Here is a 25,405-nt window from a genome sequence, read left to right as displayed (position 1 = left end):
TACTTTACCTTTCTGAAGCATTTCCTAAGAGTTCATGTATGAACATTGTTTCATTCATTTTCCCTCAATACTCAGGAGAGAGACAGAGTAGCTATTATTATTCCAGTAAAGTGCCTTGCCCAGAGTCTCAGGGCTAGGAAGGTACTGAACTAAGTCTAGAATTCAGGTCTTCTTATTCTGAGTGCAGTAGTATTCCATGAGAGGGGGGATAACACACATCTAAAATAAAGCTAGGCACTTACCAGAAAACTTACTATAGCTATGGAAAACATTGATATCCAGTTTGTTGAAGGAGTGAATACCAATTAAGGAAATATTCCTCTTGGCTAAGAATGCAATTATAGTGCCCTTTAACAGATAACATTTATCAAACATTTACTATGTGCCAGACACACTGCCATGGGCTTTACTTGCATTATCACATTGAAGCTGTGAGAGAATCTCTGAGCAATAGAATAATTTTCCCAAGTTCAAAATTTAATAAGTGGCAGAGCAGGGGTTCACACAATTCTGTGTCATACCAAAACCTGTATATACTCTTTCAGCACTCTTTTCTGCTCTCTTCCTCCATAGTCTTTCCTATTTCCCTTCCTTATTTCTTTAAGAGAAAAAAGAGGGAGGGGAGGAGGTACTGTCAGGCATGAAGAAGGAAGGGAGGAAGCCATCCATGCATTCATTAGCTCACCCAACGACAATCGGCTGCCCTAGTGCCCAGCTCAGCTCTGGGAATGCCCTTAGGCGTGACTTCCAAGAATGTCAAGTGCTAGTTCAGAGACATGAGCAGAGTGCTAATGAAGCAAAACTAAACAGTGGCAGAACTAATGAAGAAAGGCTTAACCAAGGAGGAGGCATTTGAGCTGTGTCTAAAAGTATCTTTCCAGGCAAAGAAGGGAGAATGAGCATCTGTAACAGAACAGGCAGAATTATGGGAAGAATTCCGGTGTAGGAAGAAATGTGAGGTTAATGTCATAGAAGCACAGAATTCAGCATAGGAGGTGGAATCATGCTCTGAGTAGACCTCTGCTGAAACAAGGAAATTGGACTTTATCCTCAAGGCAGCAAAAGTTAACAGGCACTTTGAACAGCAAAGTTAAATATGCTTCCATTTTTAGGAAGTCTTAACTGGCAGTCTTATGTTGGATGAGCAGGACCCTTAGTCCAAGTGAAAGCCAATAAAGAACTGGACTTGAGTGGAAGGATGACATTTCCTCTATTATTTCTGAGTCATAAATAAAAGTTACAGTAATCTAGCAACTGCTCTAATGAGCGTATGTGACCAAGAAATGTAAATGACTTAGCAGTGTTGCCACTCCCACAGAGAGTGAACAGACAGCCTCTTTATTAAAGAGCCTTCATTTATTCATCCATTCAACAGATAGTTATTGAGCTCCCACTATGTGGCATGCAGTATGCTAGATGCACAACACTTGGAGTGTTGTGTTAAGCACTGGTTGTGGGAAAGTTCTTTTGAAGCAACACATAACACAATTTATTCATAAAGCCAAAGAAAGCAGCAAAGAAAAGGCAGTGTCAAACAAGTGTCAAAGAAAACAAGAAAAGAGAGAGTAACTCCCAAGAGAGAAAAAGTGAAAATGAGGTTTAAGCTTAAGAAAGCAAACATCTGCTGTAAGTAACCATTTCATTAAAACTGCACTAAATTGTGGAAGTTCTCTCTCAGGAACTGCACACTGTGGGCTGAGATTAAGTGTAATGGGCTCCTACATGAATTCTTCTCATTACTTCTCTAGAAAGATGAGTAAATCTCCTGAAAGGGTAATTTAGGTTTAGTGTTCACAATTCATTCATTTTACTTTTAATCTTCCCTGTTTAGAATTGTAAAAATATAATGCAGATATAATCCAAAAGAGGAGGAATGGGCCCCAAATGAGACAATTTCAACTCCTCCAATAGTCTTGTCATTAATAGATATACAATAGACTGTAGGCTTTTATTCCTGATGATGGTGATGGAGCCTCAGCCAGTTTCTAGAGCATTGCATGCTGTTAATTGCAGGAACCAAGGAAAGGACAACATAGAAAAGATAATCTATGTTTTACCCTTCTGAATCCCTTGGACCTTTATGTGATTTTCAATGAAGTCTCTTCTTAATCCCATTAAGTTTTCTTTCACTACAATTCAACGAAAAGGACAAAAGTTTTAAGACTTTTGTCCAGGAAGAAAAGAAGTCAATTATTTGGGAAGAAAAAGATCTGGAAAAAAAGGCAATCAATTATTTAATCACGAGAATGTGATTTTATGAGATAATTTTGTCAAAAACGTGAGCCTGAAAAATGACTTATAATCATTACTTTTTCTGTTGTTAAACTACCACCAATCAGTTTGTAAAACTGGAAAACAAGCAAGTAAAAAAACAACAAAACAAACAAAAAACTCCAGTAACTAAGACTACAGTCTTTCAGAAGTGTTACTTCTGGAAATAGTAAAGTCCTCTCTGATTTTCTGGGCATCTCCTTGGCTTTTTCATTAAACATAGGCCCTATTCTAGGCCCATGGTGTGCACATTGATTCTTGATTAATTTAACAGAGTACCCTACTAGGAGAGCATCTTAGAAATCCATGGGTAAAAGGAGATCTTCACATCTAAGATGGATCCATATATAAATTGGTAAATATATTTAAGCTCATTTAGACAGTATTATATTACGTAGATTTGAAACTGAGCCATGGCTTACGATGTTTACAGTTTGCTTTTGTTTCCCAAAGTGAAATCAAAGGTTTTTTTTAAGGTTAATTTCCTTTTCAGGTTTGAAAGAAGTGATCACTTAGTCTAGTACAGATGAGAAAATGAAATTTGAGTAACAATTTTATCTAAGGAAATTAGCAGTGGAGGATATTCATTGGACAAATATCACATTCCTTGAAATTATTGTTATAACATTGTAATGCATTCTCACCAAGAAGCATTCCCTTGTAAATGACTGAACTAGACCATATCTTAACAATTATTTCATGAGAGAAAACGTCAACACCCTTAGAAGTTCCTATCATAAGACTAATGGGAAGGAAAAATAACAAACAACCCAGAAATGAAATACCAGAAAGAAATGGCTAAAACATAGTATACAGTTAATTGATTCATTTAAAGAAACACACATCATTTGAGAGGTAGAAATTTCCAATGACTTCTCACCCTTTAACGAATGCTAAGAAAATGCTAAGAAAAAAAAAAAAAGAATCCAACAGATTTCCAGAAATTCCTCTCATTTTCATGATTTTTATATAGTCCATTAGTTTATTTCAAAATAAAGGTGAACAACTAAAGTCTTAAATACTCATCAGGCCACTGCCCTATAAGGACAAATACATCATTTTTTAAGATAATTCACCCATTCCATCAACAAATTAAAGATCTCTAATCTGGGGTGCTTCTCCAATCTGGGGTGCTTCTCCATAGCTTGCATTAAGCATTCTTTCACGTGCCCAACTACCGTTGGAGAGGAGTGTTGAGTTCTTTGAAGATTTCATTTCATGCTGCATGCGTATACTCATTCCAGTGAATTGTTTTTGATTGCAACATGGAAACTGAAGAGCATATTGGAGTTTCACTATGTCATTCTCTGAAAAGAATACCTCATGTGTTGTAAATATCAGCTCTTTACACATTCATGAAAATGGAAATCTATCTTTCCCATTAAAGTAAATGAAAGACAAGATTAAGTAATGAAAGGTTGTACCAGTCATACTAAAGTGTAGGATCAGCACTGATCCCATGAACTGATACATCTAAAAGATAATCTCCCTGATACTTATTGATCTCCCTAACTGCAGTTGTTCTTCAACTGTGTTCTAATCATCGTGCTTCCAACAAGGATCAAATGTTTTGAGGTGCCTTTGTGCTCTGTAATTGCATTGATTAAGAGAGATTCAGGCTGACCCTACTCCTGATGGTGGTGGTTATGGAAGGAATAAATCTCTGTGAAGTGAAAACACATGGCTTTGGGACCAGCACTCTTGCATCTAAGCACTACTTCATTCTGTTGCCCACAGTGTACTTATGAAAGCAGCCATTCAATAAAGCCACACAAGATAATATTTTGACTACTGTTGCCTCATAATTAATTTCCATGTGTTGTTATTCCTTTCAATACTGCTTTCTTGTCACAAAAATTATCCTGTCTCTGAATAGCAAAGCAACAATTTTTGCTCACTGATTATTTTTCCTGTACTTCTAAAGATATGAATTTGTTTGTGCATATTTAAATATTTTTTTTAAATATTGTAGCTGTTAACTTATTATATTCAATGTTAAATGTTCGAACCCATTATTAGCAATTGTTGAAAGCATAGCTTCCATGTGTTCCTTAAATTAGGGCATGTTTGATTTCTGAATTGTTGTCGTATAAATTGTAAGAGCAAAAATGGGCCCTTTGACTGAATATGCAAAGTTCCCCTTAAGCCACCTTGAACTAGGCAGATTTGCAACATTTTAAACTGGCACTTCATCCCTCTTTCAGCAAGCATCCTCTGCAGATTTAATGATCAGGAACATCCTTCTGATGCATGCTGGGAGATATGGCTGCAGGGTACAGACCACAGCAGACAGTGTGTCAGATGAGGCAGAACTTCTTGTTAGGGGTGAGTATGCTAATAGTGCAGTCTGAAGACATGATCACCATAAATTATCATACAAAGGAATTTAAATGCATGGACTTTGAGCACATCAGTAAAGTGCCTTTTACTTTCGATTTTACAATATATGTCATTTTTGCTTAACCTTTTGCCTTTGAAAAGATTACATGGAAACTTGCTCCTTAGAAACAGACAAAACCTACAGAGCCAACTTCAGGTCCAAGACACCTTTAGTATTAAGTGGTTACTAGGTGTTTACCCAACTTAATGCCAAACAGAAATTTTCAACAGTTGAGTCACAAAGACACTTTGACACTACAGAGACAACATTTTTTTTCTATGTATGTGTTTTTCAAATGCAAAGCTAGTGGAACCCCCAGGCACTTTTTATCCTCCATGAACTTCTAAATTCTACTTCCTGAAACAGGAAAACTGTGTGCCTAATATGGTAGCATTTGCGACTGTTAACAGGGATTTTTAAAAGTCTGGAAATGTCAACACAATCTTTCTGTGCAGAAATGACGGTTAAGTGGTTTCCAACCATGAACCAGGCTGCCAGATTCTGCAACCCTATAAAGCTACATCTTATTTGAATTAAGTAAATGACTACAGCACTAATTTCTTTTAGCACATTATTCCCCAGTATGGGAAATGCAGCTCTTAGCATGTAATATTTTCCCTTTTTTTCTTTTTCTTTCTTTCTTTCTTTTTCTTTCTTTCTTTCTTTCTTTCTTTCTTTCTTTCTTTCTTTCTTTCTTTCTTTCTTTCTTTCTTTCTTCTTTCCTTCTCCCTTCCTTCCTTCCTTCCTTCCTTTCTTTATTTCTCTTCTTCCTTTCTTTCTGCTCTCTTTCCCTTTTCTTTTTTCCTTCTTTCTTTCTTTCCTTTTAGCATTTTTATGGAGCAACAATATACCTGCAGAAAAATTTTAAAATCATAGGTGTACAGGTATACAACTCAAAGAAAATCATCACAAAGTGATGAAATTACTTTACACCATTACACCATGAAATTACCATTTAAGAGAACTAGAACATTACCAGAATCTCACCTCTCCCTTTTCAATCTTAAACAATCACATTTTGACTGGTGTGAATACTGCATGCTAAGACCCCTTGCATGACCTCTGCAAAGAAAAATTTCACAATCTATAGCAAAAACTTATATCTTAGATTAACTTGTCTTATCCACTTGGAATGTTTTCCAATCATAATTTTTTAAGAATTTGTTAATATTATAAAAATCTTGAGCAGGAAATATAAGGTCTATGCAAGCTTCATCATCTCTTTGTTTTAGTTGTATGTGTCATCCAAGGTTTATTGATTTTGGGTAGTACATCTACCACTGGTTCAAGTAAAATGTTGTTTTGAAACAAGTGTATATCTGAGTGAGTGACAGCTTGTTCATTTCTTTGTACATGATGGTTCTGTTCAGAAGGTTATTTGAACTCTTCTCCAAATTTATAACAAGAATGTGTACCTGTATTACTCTATTATAAAACATCAAGATTTTAAAGTGCTCATCCTCTCATGATATTTCATTTAGCTAAAAATTTTCCTTTATGCCTTTAAAAGTTATAAGGCTTATGGAACAGCAAACCCGACGCTGCAGTCAAATTTATAGAAAATTGCTTTCTTCTCTCACTACAGTTTGTTTTAGATTATGTGTATTTATTGTGTAGCACTTGTCTAGTAATTTAGAATGATGCTCCTAAAACTGGAGCTTTCTAAATGAATAACACAATTTAGAGGTTGATAACAAGAAACCAGGTATTTTTACAGGACCATGAGGGGCATATTTAAGTGGCAAAGTAACATTCTGCTTTGTAAATAAAATTAAATTCACCAAGGTTTAGAACATAATTCAGGCTTGGCTTTTTTGTGTTCTGCTCTTTTAGCCTTTGGATTTATGCCTAGGAGATGATTAAATGCAGAAATTTGGAATTATACTCAATGGCAATTTCAAACAGGTTGCTATTGTCTGAATATTCATGTAACATGCAGCTCAAGCTTTCCTTTGAAGTGAGTTGCTTCGTCACCAATTTTCTATTATATATTTGTATTATTTTTCTAAAATTAATAAAAATAGCTTGCCTCTTCTGCCTGGTTGGTTTTAGGCAGATTTAAAAACTGAACTAAAGGTTCTGGTTCTTCTTTTTATTTTTACAATTATTTTTTGTAAGTTAATGGTTCCTGATAATTTAAGGAACCTGGATGCTTGAATATTGCTGTTTCTAAGGTTGGCTTGTGAAATGAAATTCAAAATAGTTTTACCCTGCATTCTTCTTTCTCCCACTCCTCCATTCGTTGGTTTGTAAACCTGGGGCATTCTAATAGTACAGGCCACAGGACCAAAGCTGAGAGTTCTAGATGAAGTTTTTCTAATGATGGCTACAATTCCAGCAGCAGAATCCTTAAAGCACACTTACTCAAGTGTGTCATAAAAATGGGAGCAGTAAAGACAATTTCACCATACTTCTTATAGGGTACCTTCATTGGATTGCCTCAGCAGTTCACTTTGCTCAATCTTGAGAATGAGGAACATTCTTTGGTGGCAAGGAATATGTTTTTGTAACTCTGTAATTCTATTTCAGTGGAAATTTAGGGGACTAAAAATCTATATTCTCCTAGATCAGTCTAGGAGATCATCTCCTTTCCCATTAGAGATAGTCTATGAAATTCTTTTGGGCATCTCACAAAATCCTACAATTCTTCACCTGGCCCCATAAGCACACTAAATTGGAGCTCAGGTGTGTTGTCTTAAGACCTCATCATTGCCTGTTTAGAATCTGAGAGTCCCTAACTAGTGATGTTTCCTGCTTTTCTTCCCACTCACTGCTTTAAAGCTATCTTTACCCCAAATGCTTGTTTCCACTTTTGCTTTATTTTGCTTGTTTCCACTTTTGCTTTATTTTGCTTGTGAATGCCAGTGCTATTATTCACATCTATCCCACCATTATTATCATCCTCCAAAAATTGAATTTTCCCATAAATAATCATCTGAAGCATAAAATTGCTTGCTCCAACATATTTAGTATTCAGTGAATCAGCCTCATAACATCACCATGCATAATTTGTAGAACCATAATAGAAGTAATGAATATGTTAAAATAAGTTATTTTGCTGGAATATAAAAAGAAATTAAAGCCACACCTGGACATCTGTGCACAATTTAAGTCACTTATTCAAGTGTGATATAGCAAAAAGAAAGAAAGTAAGTCTAGACAATGTTATAGGGAACTCTTTAAAGATGAATAAATCTGTATTATATTATCCAAGGTAAAGGAGATAGACCATTAAGAGATAACCTCACTGGGGGGGATACATAATTTGTAAAGAACTGATACTCCCAAGCAATATGAGAGGTAGGTGATCAAACACAACATAAAACACTCCAGAGAAAGGAGTGTTAGTTTTTTGTTATTTTATTTTATTTTACAAAACTGAATGTAAGAAATATGTTTCCCAAAGAGAATATAAGGGTAAGAAACTATCATCATTTAAAGAATAAAATGTGTTTAGCTAATCTAATTGGGAACCAGAGCCTGAGCTCTGTCTATTCTGCCTAGAGGCAAAGGAAACAATAAAAACTCCACTTCTTCATGCAAATTTTTATTCATACTACTCTGTTTATTAATGCAAAACTGTAGATCAAGAAACTCTTGGAATAGTCAAAGAAGAATCAATAATCTCTTGGTTCCTTCTGAACACACAACCTATATACCCTCCTTTCCCCAAGCTTGGACAACAAATTTTATTTCTTGAATTACAGTTTACAAGATGAATCTGATGTGTATTAAACTGAATTTGAGAAGAAAGAATCCACATCAGGACATACCTTGTTGAGAAAAATCTAACTGCTTTTACCTATTCATACCTCCTTCCACCCATCACTTCTGATTTAACCTGGAGTTCAAACTGTATTTCAGTCTTACTTGCTTTAAACTTTTCATCAGTTCAATTCTATTTATTCTTTCCAATAAATTTTTTCTTTGAATAATTTACCTTTAGTCTCTCCTGATCCACCTAGTCACTTTTTATTGCAAACCTGAAATTATTTTTTTATAAATTTATTTACTTTTTATTTATTTTATTTTTGGCTGCACTAGGTCTTTGTTGCTGCTTGCAGGCTTTGTCTAGTTGCGGAGAGCAGGGACTACTCTTCTTTGCTGTGTGCTGGCTTCTCATCATGGTGGCTTCTTTTGTTGTGGAGCATGGGCTCTAGAGAGCAGGCTCGGTAGTTGTGACATGAGGGCTTACTTGCTCCTCGGCATGTGGGATATTCCTGGACCTGGGCTCAAACCCGTGTCCCCTGCATTGGCAGGCGGATTCTTAACCACTGCACCACCAGGGAAGCCCCACAAACCTGAAACTATTAAAAGTTTGACTGTTCTGTCAATTAAATAAGTCAACAGGTATTTGTTGATACTTTGCTATTCATTTATTCACTCACCCATTCATCCAGCACCTGCTCTGTATCAAGCCTTGAGCCAGGCAGTTGGAATAGAAAGATGAAGATGCCAAGGTCTCAGCCCTCTGTGTGGCTCTATGTCCACTTGTCCACTAGTATGAGAGGCATCTTTGGGAATGGGGTGAGAAACACCAAGGAAGAAAGCTCTCTGGATATCCTACATCCTTTAGGGGAAATAATGAAATAAAGACATAGGCATAGCTATAGCACTGGCTTCATAAATTGTTGGGCCCAGTGCCAAATGAAAATGCAGAGTCCTCCATTCAAAGCTTGATAAGAATTTCAAGGCAGTGACAGCAGAACATTAATCCAAGTATAGAGACCTTCTAAGGAAAGGACCTTATGTGACTACACAAGTAACACACCCATGAAGCCAGCCTGGCAGAGCTATTAAATTGTGTATAAATCTACAGGAAAAAAAGGACTTTAGCAAAGAGGAAGATCAGTTATAACAAAGTTGTCTTACTCTGCTTTCTCATCTATAAGATTAACATATTAAAGACTCCTCAGAGGCTTCGTCAGCTTTTTACACAAAAGATCATTTTTTATTATTCTGCCTCGAGAGTCACGTTTTGAAAGATTTTGTTTATCGTGTTGAAGTAATCATTAATTCATATTCCTATTTTAATTTTCACCAAAATTTTTTATCATGAGGTAGCCACTGTTAACAAAGTAGGTGATTTAACTCCAGCCAAGAGCAAAAGAGACTTTACATTTTAGCTAGTTGTGAACTGTTATCTGTTTTGTTTTGTTTTATTTTTCAAATAGTTGAAAAAAAAAAAAACAAAAGAAACCAGTTACCATCGAATGGAAACCAATTTGGAACCTTTGATTAAATACTCTTCAAATTTTCTCCAAGCTATAATTTTCAGTGATTCTCACCAGTGAAAGAGGAAAATTTGAGAATTTTCTGCCTTTTGCCCTTGGAAAGATACAAGTACATACTATCACTTTTCCACATACAAAGGGAAACTCAAGTTCAGTGAAAATCTTGAACATATTCCTAATACATTTAGATTTGAGAATTGAGCAGTATTAATGTGCTCTATCTTTACATCTCTCAAAGCACTACCCTTATGAACCATTGATATAAATGTCTATCTTTAGCATCTGATCACTTCTGAAAATTTCAAGCTTTAAAATGCATGTGTTTAGCACAATTATCTTTTAGAAGATAGAGTTTGCACAGTTTTTCCTTTCCACCATTGATCTAATAAGAAATGACAGTCTTGGAGATTGCACAAGCCTTTGGTAGAGTAATGTCTTGGACTCAAAAGAGTCTCCAGTGAAAAAGAAAAAGAGCCATAAATCACAAAAATCAAAGCTGGGTTTGATGATATGCTGGTATTTGAGACTCAAAAGGACAATAACAAATGTCTTCAGTGTAATTTTAATGTAATTAATATTAATAGTAAACAAATCTGCAATCATTTATGTTTTAGAGCAGAATTGAAATTATTCAGTTAATATATTTGCTTTTCCAATATTTAAAAAATCTTTAAAATAGAGTTATAAAATGTCCTTGCCTAGAAGAAAATCTAATCTCCTTCATGCAGTGTCTTATTGGAATATCCTACATCACTGTGGAAATTTTAGTTCACTACTATCACTAGTATTGGGTAAGACTTTTTAAATAACTTATACCAGTCTCTTGCTTTTCTAGCTTAGACATTTTCTACATTAACTAGTTTGATTGACACGTGTAACATTTTTTTTAGACACTGAATAGCAGTTTAGTTTCTTTTCTCTTGTATTTTTCATATGGTTGTTTTCTAACCTGTGGAACTCTTTACTAACTGACTAAAAAGTAACATTTTTCGTCGTCATTTGGATTTTCTGCAGCACATTTAGTTTGGTTCACTGAAGTGGTAGTTGACTTAAGTGACTTGACTCAAATGACTAAATGATTGAAACAGTTATATATAAAATGTACAAATGAATTGTCATTGCATACAGACAACCAATTGATGGAGACTACATTTCTTGTATTTAACCACTCAATGAATATTGAGTGCCTACTGGAAGCCAAGTTCTCTTTTAGATACTGATATTTCCATCAATTGACTTAGACTTTCTGGGGAGCATTTTGCTATTTTGAAACAAGTACACTGATTTCACTTTTCCATTTTAAGAAAAATCTAATCAACTGGATTTTACATCATATATATTTTTGCATCACAAATCGTATGTACATTTCACTATGTATTTTGTTCAACAGACATAACCTGTTTTTCTTACATATCCATCCTAATATAAAAATGACATTTAGTATTACATCACATTTATGTAAACTTGTTGAAATAAGTTCTTGGTGTGTGGAGTTATGTCTTAAATGCTGATTTCATTCATTGTTTAGTTAGTACCTACTATATGTCAGGACAGTTCTAGTGTGCAAGAGGGAGAAGTGGTGAGATAGGATTGGGTATAAGTGCTTTCTGATGCCCTGGGAAAGAACATAACTTTTATGCCACAGGTTATGGATATCCATCAAAGGGCCAAAGCAGGAAAGGCACATGATTTGATATGCACTTTAAGAGGATCATTCTGACAAATGTAGAAGATGTTTTAGATGAGCGTGAGACGAAATGGGAGATCACAGCAAAAATTCTGACAAGAAACAAGAAGCGTATGAAAAAAGGCAATGGTAATTGAGATGGAAAGGAAAGCACATGTTCAAAAGATAGGAGGGAGACAGAAGCTACAGATCTTTGCAGCTCACTGGCTATGGAAAATGAGAAACAGGAGGCAAGAATGAATGCCAGTGGTTATGCTTAACTGAGTGGTCACTGGGAGGGAAGTCACATTCTGGTTAGACCAAGACAGTTCCAAGTTATACTTGGAGTGCCAGCGTAATTATTAATGAAGTCCCTTCTCTCAAAACTGTCCTGGTTTAGTTGATATATTATGTGGCCATCCTAATGAAGAATGATCATGCTTTTCATGTAATCTGGAAGATAAGTAAATAAGTGAATTGGGGGTAAACAAGAGCATTTAAAATAAGGCTCTCCAGAGAGTAATACCCAGTAAGCAAATAGATTTGTGGCTATGGAGCTCAAGAGAGAAAATGCATGAGTTGAGATGTAGATTTGAGCATGATCAGATGAAAATGAAAATTGCAGAGACAGCATGTGAAGAGGAAGAAGCTCAGGATAGAAGCTTCAGAAACACTTCTGTTGAAGACAAGGAGGAAGCTACAAGGAAGATTGGGAAGTAGCTGACAGATACAGAGCAACTAAGAGGAAAGTCAAAGAAACCAAGTCTTAGGGACAAGAAAAGGGAATTTCAGGAAGGAGAAAATAGGCAAGAGTGTCAAATGCAAGTAAATAGAGAACAAATAGATACCATTGGTTTGAGCAATTTAAAATACATTGATGACTTTGGCAAGGGCAAATTCAATGGAATGATGGGTGTAATAACCAAATCACAGTAGGTGGAGAGAGGCAAGTGATAATACATGAAATGTGGTGTAGTATCTTAAGGAAAGCATGGGCTTTGAAGTCAGACAGATTGTTTCACATCCACACAAGGCCTTACTAGTTGTGTGACTTTGGGCAGGTTGCTTAACTTTAACCCTTGCTCACCCTTCACTTATTCATTCAATACTTATTCATCAAACATTTATAGAGCACATATTATGTGGCAGGCACTGTGTTAAGAACCAGTTAACCATGAGCAACTGATGTCTCCAACATGAAGGAACACCTTACAGTATAATACAAGGAGTACTATTACAGATATATAAACAGCACATTTTGCTTTCTGATCATAAGCTCCATTAATAATAATAAAAACAGCTAACATTTGTTAACTTTTTCCTATATACCAGGAACTGTGCTAAAAGCTCTCTATGAATTATTTCACTCAGTACATTTAGCATGTCCTATAAAAACAATATAAGAGGGATACTATTTTTAGTTCCAATATGCAGATAAGAAAACTAAGGATCAGAGAGGTTTAGGACTTGTCAAATTTCACCTTAATAAGTGGAAGAATAGTGAGCAGAGTCCAGGGAGACTGACTTCAAAGCAAGCATTTTAAATTACTACACTGCCTTCCACCAACAATTGCCAAATTGTTTCAGTGTTATTAATCACTGTATTCCCTGGTCATACTTAGTTCCTGACACATTATAGGTCTTGAAAAGTATTAATAAATATTTGTAGAAGGAAGTTGGGAAGAGGTGAAGGGGAAGGGCAGGGCAGGGAAGAGAGGAAAGAAGGGAGGAAAAGAAGAAAGAAGGTTGGAAAGGAAGAAGGAGGGAAGGAAGAAAGGAAGGAAGGAAGGAGAAAGAAATAAGGAAAGAGAGAAAGACAAAAAGAAAAGAGTCCTGTGAGAAATAAGGGAATGAAGTAAGAAGCTCTGCCTAGAAGTCACAGAATTTTTATCAAGGATGTGATATATGGGCAGGATTAAAGGACATGTAATTATTTGCTAAGCCAAAAAGAGAACAGAAGTTACTCTATATCAGCTTGGGAACACAATACATTTTCATTCTCATCTGCCTCTAAGGATAGGCCTCACATTCTCTAATCCTCTAAAGTACCTAATCTTGGACCACATGACCAGAAGACTCAGCATCATTGATCACCCCTATCTTATACCTTGGCCTAAATGACCTCTAACCCTACTGACAAGTATGAACTTCTTCTGACCCCTATGTCTTGCCAATCATATAAAATATCAAAACTCTAATAACTATTATCTCAGGACATCTTGTGGGGCTTCTTATTCAAACACTCTAGGTTTTGATAGAAAAAAATCACTTCTGGAAAAAAATACCTTCAGGAATATTAAGCATCAATAAATAATAGACCTCTTTCTGCATGATCTGTCCTCATTCTCTTATTTTAAACTTTCTTCCAATTGCTCCAATTATGAGGGAAGGAAAAAACTACCAGTTGCTTTAAAAAGTAACTAGCTTTCCATACAATTGCTGCTGCTATTCTTTCAAAGCTTTGATATTCACTGTTTCTCATCTACTTATGGGTGAATTGTTCCAAGAGTCATGAAAACAAAACAACACAAAATTTTAAAAAATGGTTTTTGATTTTCAAAAATGTGTCCTTAAAGTCACCAATATTGCTTAGGTAAAATATTGGAAGTACATTTTATCTGTCTGTTCATTTGCTTGTTTGGAAATATCATCTTACTTACTTTTTATATACTTCATATAGACACAGCCTAAACCCACCACCAGTCCTTTCTAAAACCTGACCTTTTTATTTTCCTGAATATATTGTTTTCTGTGACTGTTACCTATTTTTTTTTAGCATGTCTTAAGAGTATTGGGTAGTAATTTGCTTTCATGTGAAGCCCTGAATACATAGTTCTGTAGGGTATATACATACTACTTGGCCCTTTTTTTTTAACATCTTTATTTGAGTATAATTTCTTTACAATGGTGTGTTAGTTTTTGCTTTATAACAGAGAAAATCATTTATACATATACGTATATCCCCATATCTCCTCCCTCTTGCGTCTCCCTCCCATCCTCCCTATCCTACCCTTCTAGGTGGTCACAAAGCACGAAGCTGATCTCCCTGTGCTATGCAGCTGCTTCCCACTAGCTATCTATTTTACATTTGGTAGTGTATATATGTCCATGCCACTCTCTCACTTCGTCCCAGATTACCCTTCCCACTCCCTGTGTCCTCAAGTCAGTTCTCTACACCTGCATCTTTACTCCTGTCCTGCATGGCCCTTTTTTGATAACCCAAATGTGGAACCCAAGTTCCAAGCAAAAGTTCTGCCAAATATCAACCCAATGACTGGTCACATCTCCAAGGAAGACAATAGAAAATTGGTGAGTTCACTTTAGTTTCTATCCCAAAATCTTGTTTTATTTCCACCTATATCAACACTCAATTCTTAACTATTTTCTTGATTTTATGTAACACAATACAACATGTAGCCTGGACTCTGAATGATTCTTCATTAATCAACACAAAATCCATGCAGATTGAACAGAGGACTAACATCGATTGTAAGAAACTTTTACTGCATATTGGATTTTGTCCTCCCAAACACCTGGCAAGGTAATGGCTCCATTTCACTACTCCTTAATTTGGAATTACAAAGGCAATTAGCTCTGTAATGAGTTAGAGCAAGTGAAGTGAAAGAGTAGGGAAAAAACTGAACACCAGATGATGTCTGTTAATGCTAAGAAAAAAAAAGTCACTTGTTCTTGGTAAACATCTTTCAAATGCATGTCTCTCTTTTGTATTTTTTAAAACTAAGGTGTGTAAAACATGTTGCTTAATATGTATGGAGAAAATCTAATTTGATATATTATGTGTAAAATTGGCAGTCATGAGCACATGGGTCTCTAAGTTATTGACTGAGTATATCAGTAAATTTTGCCTTCAGAAATTTGCGCATCATTTGTACCTAAAAACTGAGAAGGAAAGGAAAAAAAAAAAAACAGTTCCTACTTTTATAAAAAAACAGTTAAAATAGAGAACTAAAACATTAAAATAGAGAATTACTTCTGCAAGAGTCAACGTGGGCAAGTATTGAAAAGCTGAGATATAAAAGTGACAGCTGCAAGGTTAATTATTGCTGTGAGAAAATAAAACTGCATACATTCAAAATGTGCAAAAAGTAGTGGGGAAAGATCTGCTCTACTTGTGCTGCATTTGGAAAAGCAAGATCTTGGGGCAACTAGTACACTCAGCACTGGACTAGTTTATAGCTGATGCTCAGTAAATGTTAGCTGAATCTCAATAGTCCAATTTAAAAATGACTCAAGTTGTTTACAGTGGCTGTGATAGAAGCCAGGTTACCCAGCCCATACAACATAGCATCATAAAAATGACCCAGGCCAGGATCTGAATCTCACTCTGACACTAGCAGGATGACCATAGCAAGTCATTTTACCTCTTTTGGACTCTTCAATTGTGAAATGGGGATATAATACCTAATTTGCAGATTTAATAGGAAAATGAAATGAGATTTCAAATAGTAGAATGCTTCTCAGTAAAAGCTAGTTATTGTTGTTAATATTCTTAACTAGAAGAATTTCTGTTTCCCTAATCATTAAGATTAAGAAAATGAATCATTGTTCTTCATGGTTCCTATAAGCAAGAGAATGGCCCACATTTATCCAACAGGCAATCCTATCTGATTATCCATTATTATGGATAATGAATTATTATTCATTATCCACTGAAATGTTCATCTTGTTCAATTATAATCTGATAATACATTCTAAAGGGGAATAGGAGCATTTTGGCTGCCTCTCCTTCCTCAGGGTCAAATCAGCGTGTTGATAAGCTTGGCATAATTGTTTTCCCTGCAGGTTTACTGTCATTAGTATAAACTGTGAAATACCACTAGGACCATCTCAGTATATTCAGTTAACCAAGTCAATGAAACCTTGCCTCACTTTCCAGAAGTGTGTTGCTTACATTAATGTGTACTTATTTACATTGAAGATTCTGTTTTGAGGGCCTCCATCCTTGAACAACCTACAATAGCTATCTCAGTGTACAAGAGAATTTCCCATACGTGAAATAAATACTGAAGGGCTTGAGTATGGTTACACAAAGTCACCAAGAGGATAAGACTGAGTAAAAAAAAATTCAAATACACAAATTATATTTCATTCTAGAAAAGATGAGTAGATGAGGCTACAATAGAGACGTCATAATCCTAAGAGTACTGCTTTCCTATCAGTGACAATCATCACTATCTGCCTATTTAAATGTCACCAGCTTGATAACACATGAAATGAGCCCCAAATATATGTTATAAAATTGATTTAAATCACTGTGTTCAATATTTTTAAAACATAAATATGCATTCTATGAATGCTTACATGAGACTTTGCCATGCCTTTAGTTTAGTTGACAATGAAGTAATGCAAAACTTAAAATAAAGAGTAGAAAGCCTTTATAAACACCACAAAGGACACTAAAAGACTTGGAAGTATTTGTGAAATAAATACATAGATTTTTTAAAAAATTGAATACAAATGGTATGAGTGGTTTTCAAGTTCCTCTGGAATTACGTCTTAGATTTTAAAACATTCTAGGTCAAAAGTACAAAATTTCAGACAAAGGGATTTTTTCCTAAATCACATAAGTTAATCATCTATACCAAACTGTCAGCTTTCTCATTTGTCAGCATTCTGATTTGGTTAATGTTAGTGTATATTAATCACAGAAAAGTATGGCATAAAACAAGTTCAGGTGGTTATTTGTTCATATAATTATTTGTTTTGTGTCAACTCAAGAAGTAGAACTGTTATTAGTAAACTTTATTTGAAATACTTAATCACTCTTTCAAAGACATTGTATCGCCTGATCTGTATGCATCAGTAAATCAAACCTCACATATTTGTCTCACAACCTCAGCTCATAGAATGTTAAGTCAAGCTAATAAGAAGCATCAACCATACCCTGAATGAGATAGTCTGCATTACAAACACTCTCCCTGTAAACCACCCATTATATGGAACAGCTGTTACAAATTATCCAGCCTCCAGGACTGCTCTATTTAAGTGTTTCTGCAAAAGCCCACTGTCTCCATTTCTCCAAATGAGTTAGTTGGTGGCACAGGGATTGTACCAAGTTCACTGTCACCATATGACAGCAGTCTTTTTCAATCTGTGCCTAGTTCTAATGGTACATTGCATAGTAATAAATGTCTTTTTACAGTTGTAGAGCAAAAATCCTCAGAGTATAAGCAAGCAGCCATCAAGAAACCACTAAGACAGTTCTTTCTCCATTATATCTCAGCCATTGCCCAATAAGTTAAGCACTTAGGAAGTAATACTTACTCTTTTCTAAGTCCTAAGTGGACTATTGATTTGCTCAGTTAGTTAAAATGTGAAATTAATGACCCCATATACATGTTTGTTAACTTTTGCTCATTTCCATGACTGTGAAACATGTCCCTAGTCTCAAATAGATATCTTGCAGAACATGTTGGTATCAAGGAAAATCATGAAAGAAAATCTAAATACAGTCAACTCTCCATATCTGTGGAGTCTGCATCTGCAGATTCAACCAACTGTGGATCAAAAATATTCAGGGGAAAAAAAATCTAGAAAGTTCCAAAAAAGCAAAACTCGAATTTATTGTGGAGGCAATTATTTATATAGCAATTTATTTATATAGCATTTATATTATATTTACAATTATTTGCATAGCATTTACATTTATTAGGTGTTATAATTAAATCAGAGATGATTTAAACTATACAGGAGGATTGTGTAGATTATATGCCTTTTTATATAAGGGACTTGAGCATTCCAAAATTTTAGTATCTGAAGGGATACTGGAACCAATCTCTGGTGAATTAGAACAAGTGAAAACTTATACTACAGAAAAAAAACATATTAAAGGAAGTCTACTACTTCCAGTTTAGCCCACAGCTTTGCCAAGGGTGTTCCTGTCTTAAAAAGAATGGCTTTATAAATCTATGACCTAATGTGTCTTTGGAAATAATAATTCCAAGTTTACTTCATGGTATATTTGAGAAAATATGTCACAGGGATATCTATAAGTTATTCATAAAAGAATAGTGAGACTGAACAAATTTAAAAGTCTATATAGGCATACATCATTTTCTTGGTCTTAATTTGCATTGCAGAGTTGTAATAAGTCATACACAATAAACCAATATTGGATTTATAGAAAGCTTTGCAGAAGCATGGTACCTTGCATATTTTAACACTCCATATGCTATTTTCCTACAGGATTTCTTCAACTCATCTGTTTTTAGAATTTATGTAATACTAGCTTACTAAATTAATTTCAAGATAGCGTCTGGGTTGCTTGAGGTTTTAAATAAACAAGTTGATTATTTTTAATTATTCTTGCCAGTTTGCACAATAGATCCTCAAATGTCTATTTTCCATTTCAGAAAGATCACCTTCAATGGATGGAGAGTAATACTTATATATTGGAATATATACAGTGTGTACAACTTCAACTCATGTAAAACTACATTAAATATTTATGCCTGCCTAACTACCTGAAATTGTTGGTTAATTTACCTTTCACTTGAAGTTTGTAATAACTGACCAGGAAGTGTTTGTATTTTTCTAAAAATGAACACAAGAATTCTTTAAATAAACATTTTAAACGTAGTGATGTGTAGAGTCTCACATTAGTAATTAAGTTCTTCAACCAAAAATGGCATGAGTCATTTTAGCTTAAAACTCACAAGGCGTCAAAATTCCAATGACAACCACATGTTCACAATTTATACTAAACAGGAGAAATGTCATGAAATTCTAATTTTATTAGACTAATTATGGGGAAGAGGTGGTATAATTTTTTGCTTACAATGAAAGTAGAAAAATCATTATACTCTCAGTAAGATTGTGAAAGGCATATATGCAAAGCATCCTCAGATCACCCAATGACCACAATCGTTGAAACTACATTGACAACTTCTATTAAGCAGCAACAGTAAAATAAAAAAACATTGGAAAAGTGATTTACTGAGTCATCACAATTTACATTTGTTATCAAAACTTTATTGTAAAGAAAAATATGCATACATTTTTAATAATTTAAATAGATTTTCCCTCCAAATCTTTCTACATCCTCTGAAATCTCCTCCAGATTTCTCCTTTTTAGCAACATGGAGTATAAGCATACCTTGGAGATACTGTGGTTTTGGTTCCAAACCACCAAAATAAAGCAGATATCACAATAAAAAGAATCACACAAATGTTTTGCTTTCCCAGTATATATAAAAGTTATGCTTACACAGAAAAAGCTTTTTATAAAATATAACATTGCTTATGATTAAGAAAACTCTTCAGAAAGTGGGCATAGAGAGAACCTACCTCAACATAAGAAAGGGCATATACAACAAACCTACAGCTAATGTTATATTCAACCATGAAAAGCTGAAAGCATTTCCTCTAAGATCAGGAACAAGACAAGGATGTCCACTCTCACCACTTTTATTCAACATAGTTTTGGAAGTACTAGCCATGGCAATCAGAGAAGAAAAAACAAAATACAAAGAATCCAAATTGCAAAAGAAGAAGTTAAACTGTCACTATTTGCAGATGACATGATACTATACATAGAAAATCCTAAAGACGTTACCAGAAAACTACTAGAGCTCATCAATGAATTTGGTGAACTTGCAGGATACAAAATTAATACACAGAAATTTGTTGCATTTCTACACACTAACAACAAAAGATCAGAAAGAGAAATTAAGGAAACAATGGCATTTACCACTGCATCAAAAAGAGTAAAATACCTAGGAATAAACCGACTTAAGGAGGCAAAAAACCTATACTGAGAAAACTTTAAGACACTGATGAAAGAAATCAAAAATGACACAAACAGATAGAAAGAATATGACGTTCTTGGATTGGAAGAATTAATATTATCAAAATGACTATACAACCCCAGGCAATCTACAGGTTCAATGCAATCCCCATCAAATTGCCAATGATATTTTTCACAGAACTAAAAAAACAACTTTTAAATTTGTATGAAAACACAAAAGACCCTGAATCTTGAGAAAGAAAAACAGAGCTAAAGGAATCAGACACCTTGACTTCAGAGTATACTACAAAGTGACAGTAATCAAAACAGTTTGGCATTGGTGCAAAAAAAGGCATATAGATCAATGGAACAGAATAGAAAGTCCACAGATAAACCCATGCACCCATGGTCATCTAATCTATGATAAACGAGGCAAGAATATACAATGGAGAAAAGACAGTCTCTTCAATAAGATGTGGTGGGAAAACTGGACAGCTACATGTAAAAGAATGAAATTAGAACATTCTCTAACACCATACACAAAAATAAACTCAAAATGGATTAAAGACCTAAATATAAGACCAAATACTATAAAACTTGCAGAGGAAAACATAGGCAGAACACCCTTTGACATAAACTGCAGTAATATCTTTTTTGGATCCATCTCCTAAAGTAATGGAAATAAAAACAAAAGTAAACAAATGGGATCTAATGAAACTTAGAAGCTTTTGCACAGCAAAGTAAACCATAAGCAAAATGAAAAAGCCCTCAGAATGGGAGAAATATTTGCAAATGATGCAAATGACAAGGGATTCATTTCCAAAATATAAAAACAGCTCATACAGTTCAATACAAAAAATAAATAAAAACAATCAAAAAATAGGCATAAAATCTAAATAGACATTTCTCCAAAGAAGGCACACAGATGGCCAAAAAATACATGAAAAGATGTTCAACGTCACTAGTTATTAGAGAAATGCAAATCAAAACTACAATGAGGTATCACCTCACACCAACAAGAATGATTATCATCAAAAAGTCTACAAATAATAAATGCTGGAGAGTGGGTGGAGAAAAGGGAACCCTCCTACACTGTTAGTGGGAATGTAAATTGGAATAGCCACTTTGGAGAACAGTATTGAAGTGCCTTAAAAAACTAAAACTAGAGCTACCGTATAATCTAGCAATTGCACTCCTGGGCATATATCTAGAGAAAATCATAATTTGAAAAGATATATGCACCCTAATATTCATAGCAGCACTATTTACAAGAGCCAAAACATGGAAGCAACCTAAGTGGTCATAAACAAATGTATCAGTAAAGATGTGGTATATATACACAATGGAGTATTGCTCAGCCATAACAAAGAATGAGATAATGCCATTTGAAGAAACATGGATGGACCTAGGGATTATCACACTAAGTGAAGTAAGCCAGACACAGAAAGACAACTATCATATGTTACATTTATATATGGAATCTAAAATTGATAGAAATGAATTTATTTACAAAACAGAGGTAAACTCACAGACATAGAAAACAAACTTATGGTTACCAGAGGGGAAAGGGAGGGGGAGGGACAAATTTGGAGTTTTAGATTAAAATATACACACTACTCTATATAAAATAGATAACCAACAAGGACCTACTGTATAGCATAGGGAACTATACTCAATATCTTATAATAACCTATAATGGAAAAGAATCTAAAAATGAATATATATATGTATAACTGAATTACTTTGCTGTATACCTGAAACTAACACAACATTGTAAATCAAGTACATTTTAATTTTAAAAAGATCTGTGCTTACAACATATTGTAGTCTCTTAAGCGTGTATTAAGCCTCAAAAACAATGTACATACCTTAATTAAAAAATACTTTATTGCTAAAAAATGCTAACCATCATCTAAACCTTCAGTGAGTCGCAATAGCAAAATCAAAAATCATAGATCACCATAACAAATATAATAATAGGGAAAATGTTTGAAATAGTGCAAGAACTACCAAAATGTGACCCAGAAACGTGAAGTGAGCAAATGCTGTTGGAAAAATGGTGCTGATAGACTTGTTAGATTCAGGATTTCCATGAACCTTCAATTTATAAAAAAACAGTATCTGTGAAGTGCAATAAAGGGAGGTTTAACTGTAAATGGACAGGAAATTCAATGAGAGCATTAAAGAAAAGTCTTATGTGTCATTGCCTTCCTCTGAGTTTCAGATGGACTCCACTTTACTTGTAAGGTCACCAGCTTTACCTAATTCAATTCCTACCTGAAATCTATGACTTTCTTGATGCCTATCATGCGGCTTTTAAACTTGATCACCTTTTTTCTGGTTATGAACAAATGTAGGGCATAAAGAACCTAATGGAACAATGTTGACTCAACCCCTATAAAATCATGCTTTTCATTTCACATAAGCTCTCAATGTTTTTCAGCAATGTTGCTGTTCAACTCTTATTTATTCCCCATCACATAGCTCCCAGTGACTATTACTGACCTTTTCAACTCTCTTCAGGCTCCAAACTAGCATCTTCCTCTGTCTGCAGTTCAGTGTTATCATTATAATTATTTCAATTAAAATTTATTGCATTAAGTTGAAAAGAAAACTTTTGAGATCCTCCTCCAGATTTTGCCTTTATTGTACCATTATTCTTCCAATTTATTTAGCATGAGATTCTGGAATAATGTTTCATTCCCACTCTTGACTCTTCCTTTTTAATATCTAATGTGTTAGCCCACCTCCCATTTTAAAGCATTTACTGGCCTCCACTATCTACATTAAAATGCTCAAACTCATTGTCCTGTTGTTCAAGGTCTTCCCTCAACCTCCTTTTCTACATATAAAATCCTGCTACTCTGATCAAACTTAAACCATCTGTATTCCTGCTTTTCAGAAATGCCTTGAATTTTCCAGTCTTTGGGCACATTTTTTTATTTATCCCTTTTTGCCACCAAAAGAAAAAAAAAGTCACCTGTTCTATCTTTAAGTACTAGCCCAGAGGAACTGTTTTCTTGGAATATTCACTGCAAAACCCATCCTTCCAGCTTCACTGTCTAAAGAATTTTCTGTGTCCTAGAGATACAAAAGTGAATTTCTAACTCACCTGGCTGGAAAATGGCAAGGCCTGCATGAGTTCCCATGTGTCAAGGTATCTAGTCAGCCTCCATCAGTCAAAGCTGTCAAGTTTAACTTTTCTTTTTTTGTCCTCACATGGCAATTTCTCCAGCCCTTTCAGGCCTTTTTTTTTTTTTTTTTTTTTTTAATGAATGTAGTAATGAGAATGACACAGATTATTTAATTGTGGGCTTGTGAAATAGGATTTTTCAATCTTGTTCTAAAATTCTTTCTTTAATTTTCAATACTTTGTTGAACTTTATTGTCATAGGAATTCATTGGTTATAATACTACGTGTTTAATAAGCCCCAAGTCTCTATCCAAAAGTGATTAATATATTCTATAGGTAAATTTTTAAGTCATTTTAGTAATTTCATTGTATTCTGTGTTTACCTCTCTGGCTGTTTGTTGCTAGTTGGCTGGCTGTTCTTTCAGTTTTCCTGATTGACTTTTAGTCATTTTTCAATTCCAAAAGATTTATCTGGAGTAATTAGATATTGCTGGAGATCCCCTTTTCAGATTATTTATGCTAATATAACCAGTCTTAGCACAGATAATGACTTATTCCAGTTTTAATCTTTGTAAACCAAGATACTTCTGTTATCCTTTGTATCTTAGGATGCTTCCAGTTGCAAGTAATATAAAGCCTAAATCAAATTGGCTTAAACAATAAGAAATTTATTAGCTATGTTGACAGGAAGCTAAAGCAGATTTATTTCATTGGTTGATCCAATGTCTCAAGTTTTTTTCAAGGACACAGGTTGGTTCCATCTCTATTCTGTCATCTTCAGTGCTGGCCTTACCCTAAAGCTCATTGTAATCATAGGCTGACTGCCAAGAATAATAGGGCCTAAATTCTTTCATGTTCACATACAACAGGAGAAAAAACTAGCGTATCTCTACAAATGTCTATACCTTCATCTGGCTTTGCCAATTTAGACCATATGCTTACTCCTGATCCAGTACCTATCATAATACGATTGTCATGATCTGATTGGCTTAGACCTAACTTCCTGAACCAGTCACTAGCAGGGACAGGTGAGATTGCCAAGATGGGCATAGACTAATCAGGGCTACTGCATATAATGGGGGGTTAATTCCCTATACCAGATTGGGACAGGTGGAGTGAATATTAGGGAGCCAACCACAAGGCTCACTTCATCTCTATCATATATTTTCTATTTCTAAATCCATTTTTAATCAATAAAAAAATTATTCTTAAACTTCTGAAATCTACATTTTCTGTCTATGTTGAATTATGTGAAGAAGTGTTACATATTAATGAGTAACACAGAGTTAAAACTCAGATATATATGCAATTAAGAATCAGAACTGAATCCCAGGTCCAGTATTGGAATATTGTATTGTCTTGAGTGAGTCACTTGTACTTTCTGAGACTCAGTCTTCACGGGTCAATACCAGATTTTCTGTAAAAATTAAAGAGAAAGTACATAACATTTAGTTCATTACCTTATACCTGATAGGTGCTCATTAAATCATTATCATTTCAGCACCACTTTTTCCCCTTTCCATTATAAACTCCCCTGAAGATAGAATTTGTTTATTGAATCCGCCAATAATAGTACTTTTTTTTTCAAAGCATTTTCACATCTATCCTTATTTGTTTTGATAAATCAATGTGGTGTATAGGTTCTCATTTTTATTGGTAAAAAATGATGTATTGTGAGATCATATGACATTTTCAAAGTTCTTGAGTTAGTTAAAGGCCTAACCAATGCTAGTATAGCTATTTACAAAGTACTGTTACATACATTACCCTACACAGCCCTCACAATAATGACATAAGATTATTATCATCCTCTTTATAAAATGTAAGGAAACTGAGAATTAAAGAGGTTCAGAAACTTGAAGAAAGCTCTTACATAAAAGAGTCAGAACTGGAATAATATTCCTATGACTCTTTATAAAAATCTCTTTTCTTTAGATCAGTTTTTCTTAAAATGTAGGGTGCACAAAAATTTCTA

General features: G+C 34.6%; 1 protein-coding gene across 1 annotated transcript in view; it reads left to right on the top strand.

Moving 5' to 3' along the window:
- Positions 1-25,405, top strand: part of CNTN5 (contactin 5) — a 504,363-nt gene that overhangs the window by 364,838 nt on the left and 114,120 nt on the right. Inside the window, exon 13 of the mRNA XM_024760353.1 lies at positions 4,476-4,596. Within this exon, the coding sequence (XP_024616121.1) occupies positions 4,476-4,596 (121 nt within the window). The remainder of the gene's footprint in view (positions 1-4,475; positions 4,597-25,405) is intronic.

Source organism: Neophocaena asiaeorientalis, unplaced genomic scaffold (assembly GCF_003031525.2).
Source record: "Neophocaena asiaeorientalis asiaeorientalis breed wild unplaced genomic scaffold, Neophocaena_asiaeorientalis_V1.1 scaffold601, whole genome shotgun sequence".
NCBI lineage: Eukaryota > Metazoa > Chordata > Mammalia > Artiodactyla > Phocoenidae > Neophocaena > Neophocaena asiaeorientalis.
This window is presented reverse-complemented; position numbering and strand designations above follow the sequence as displayed.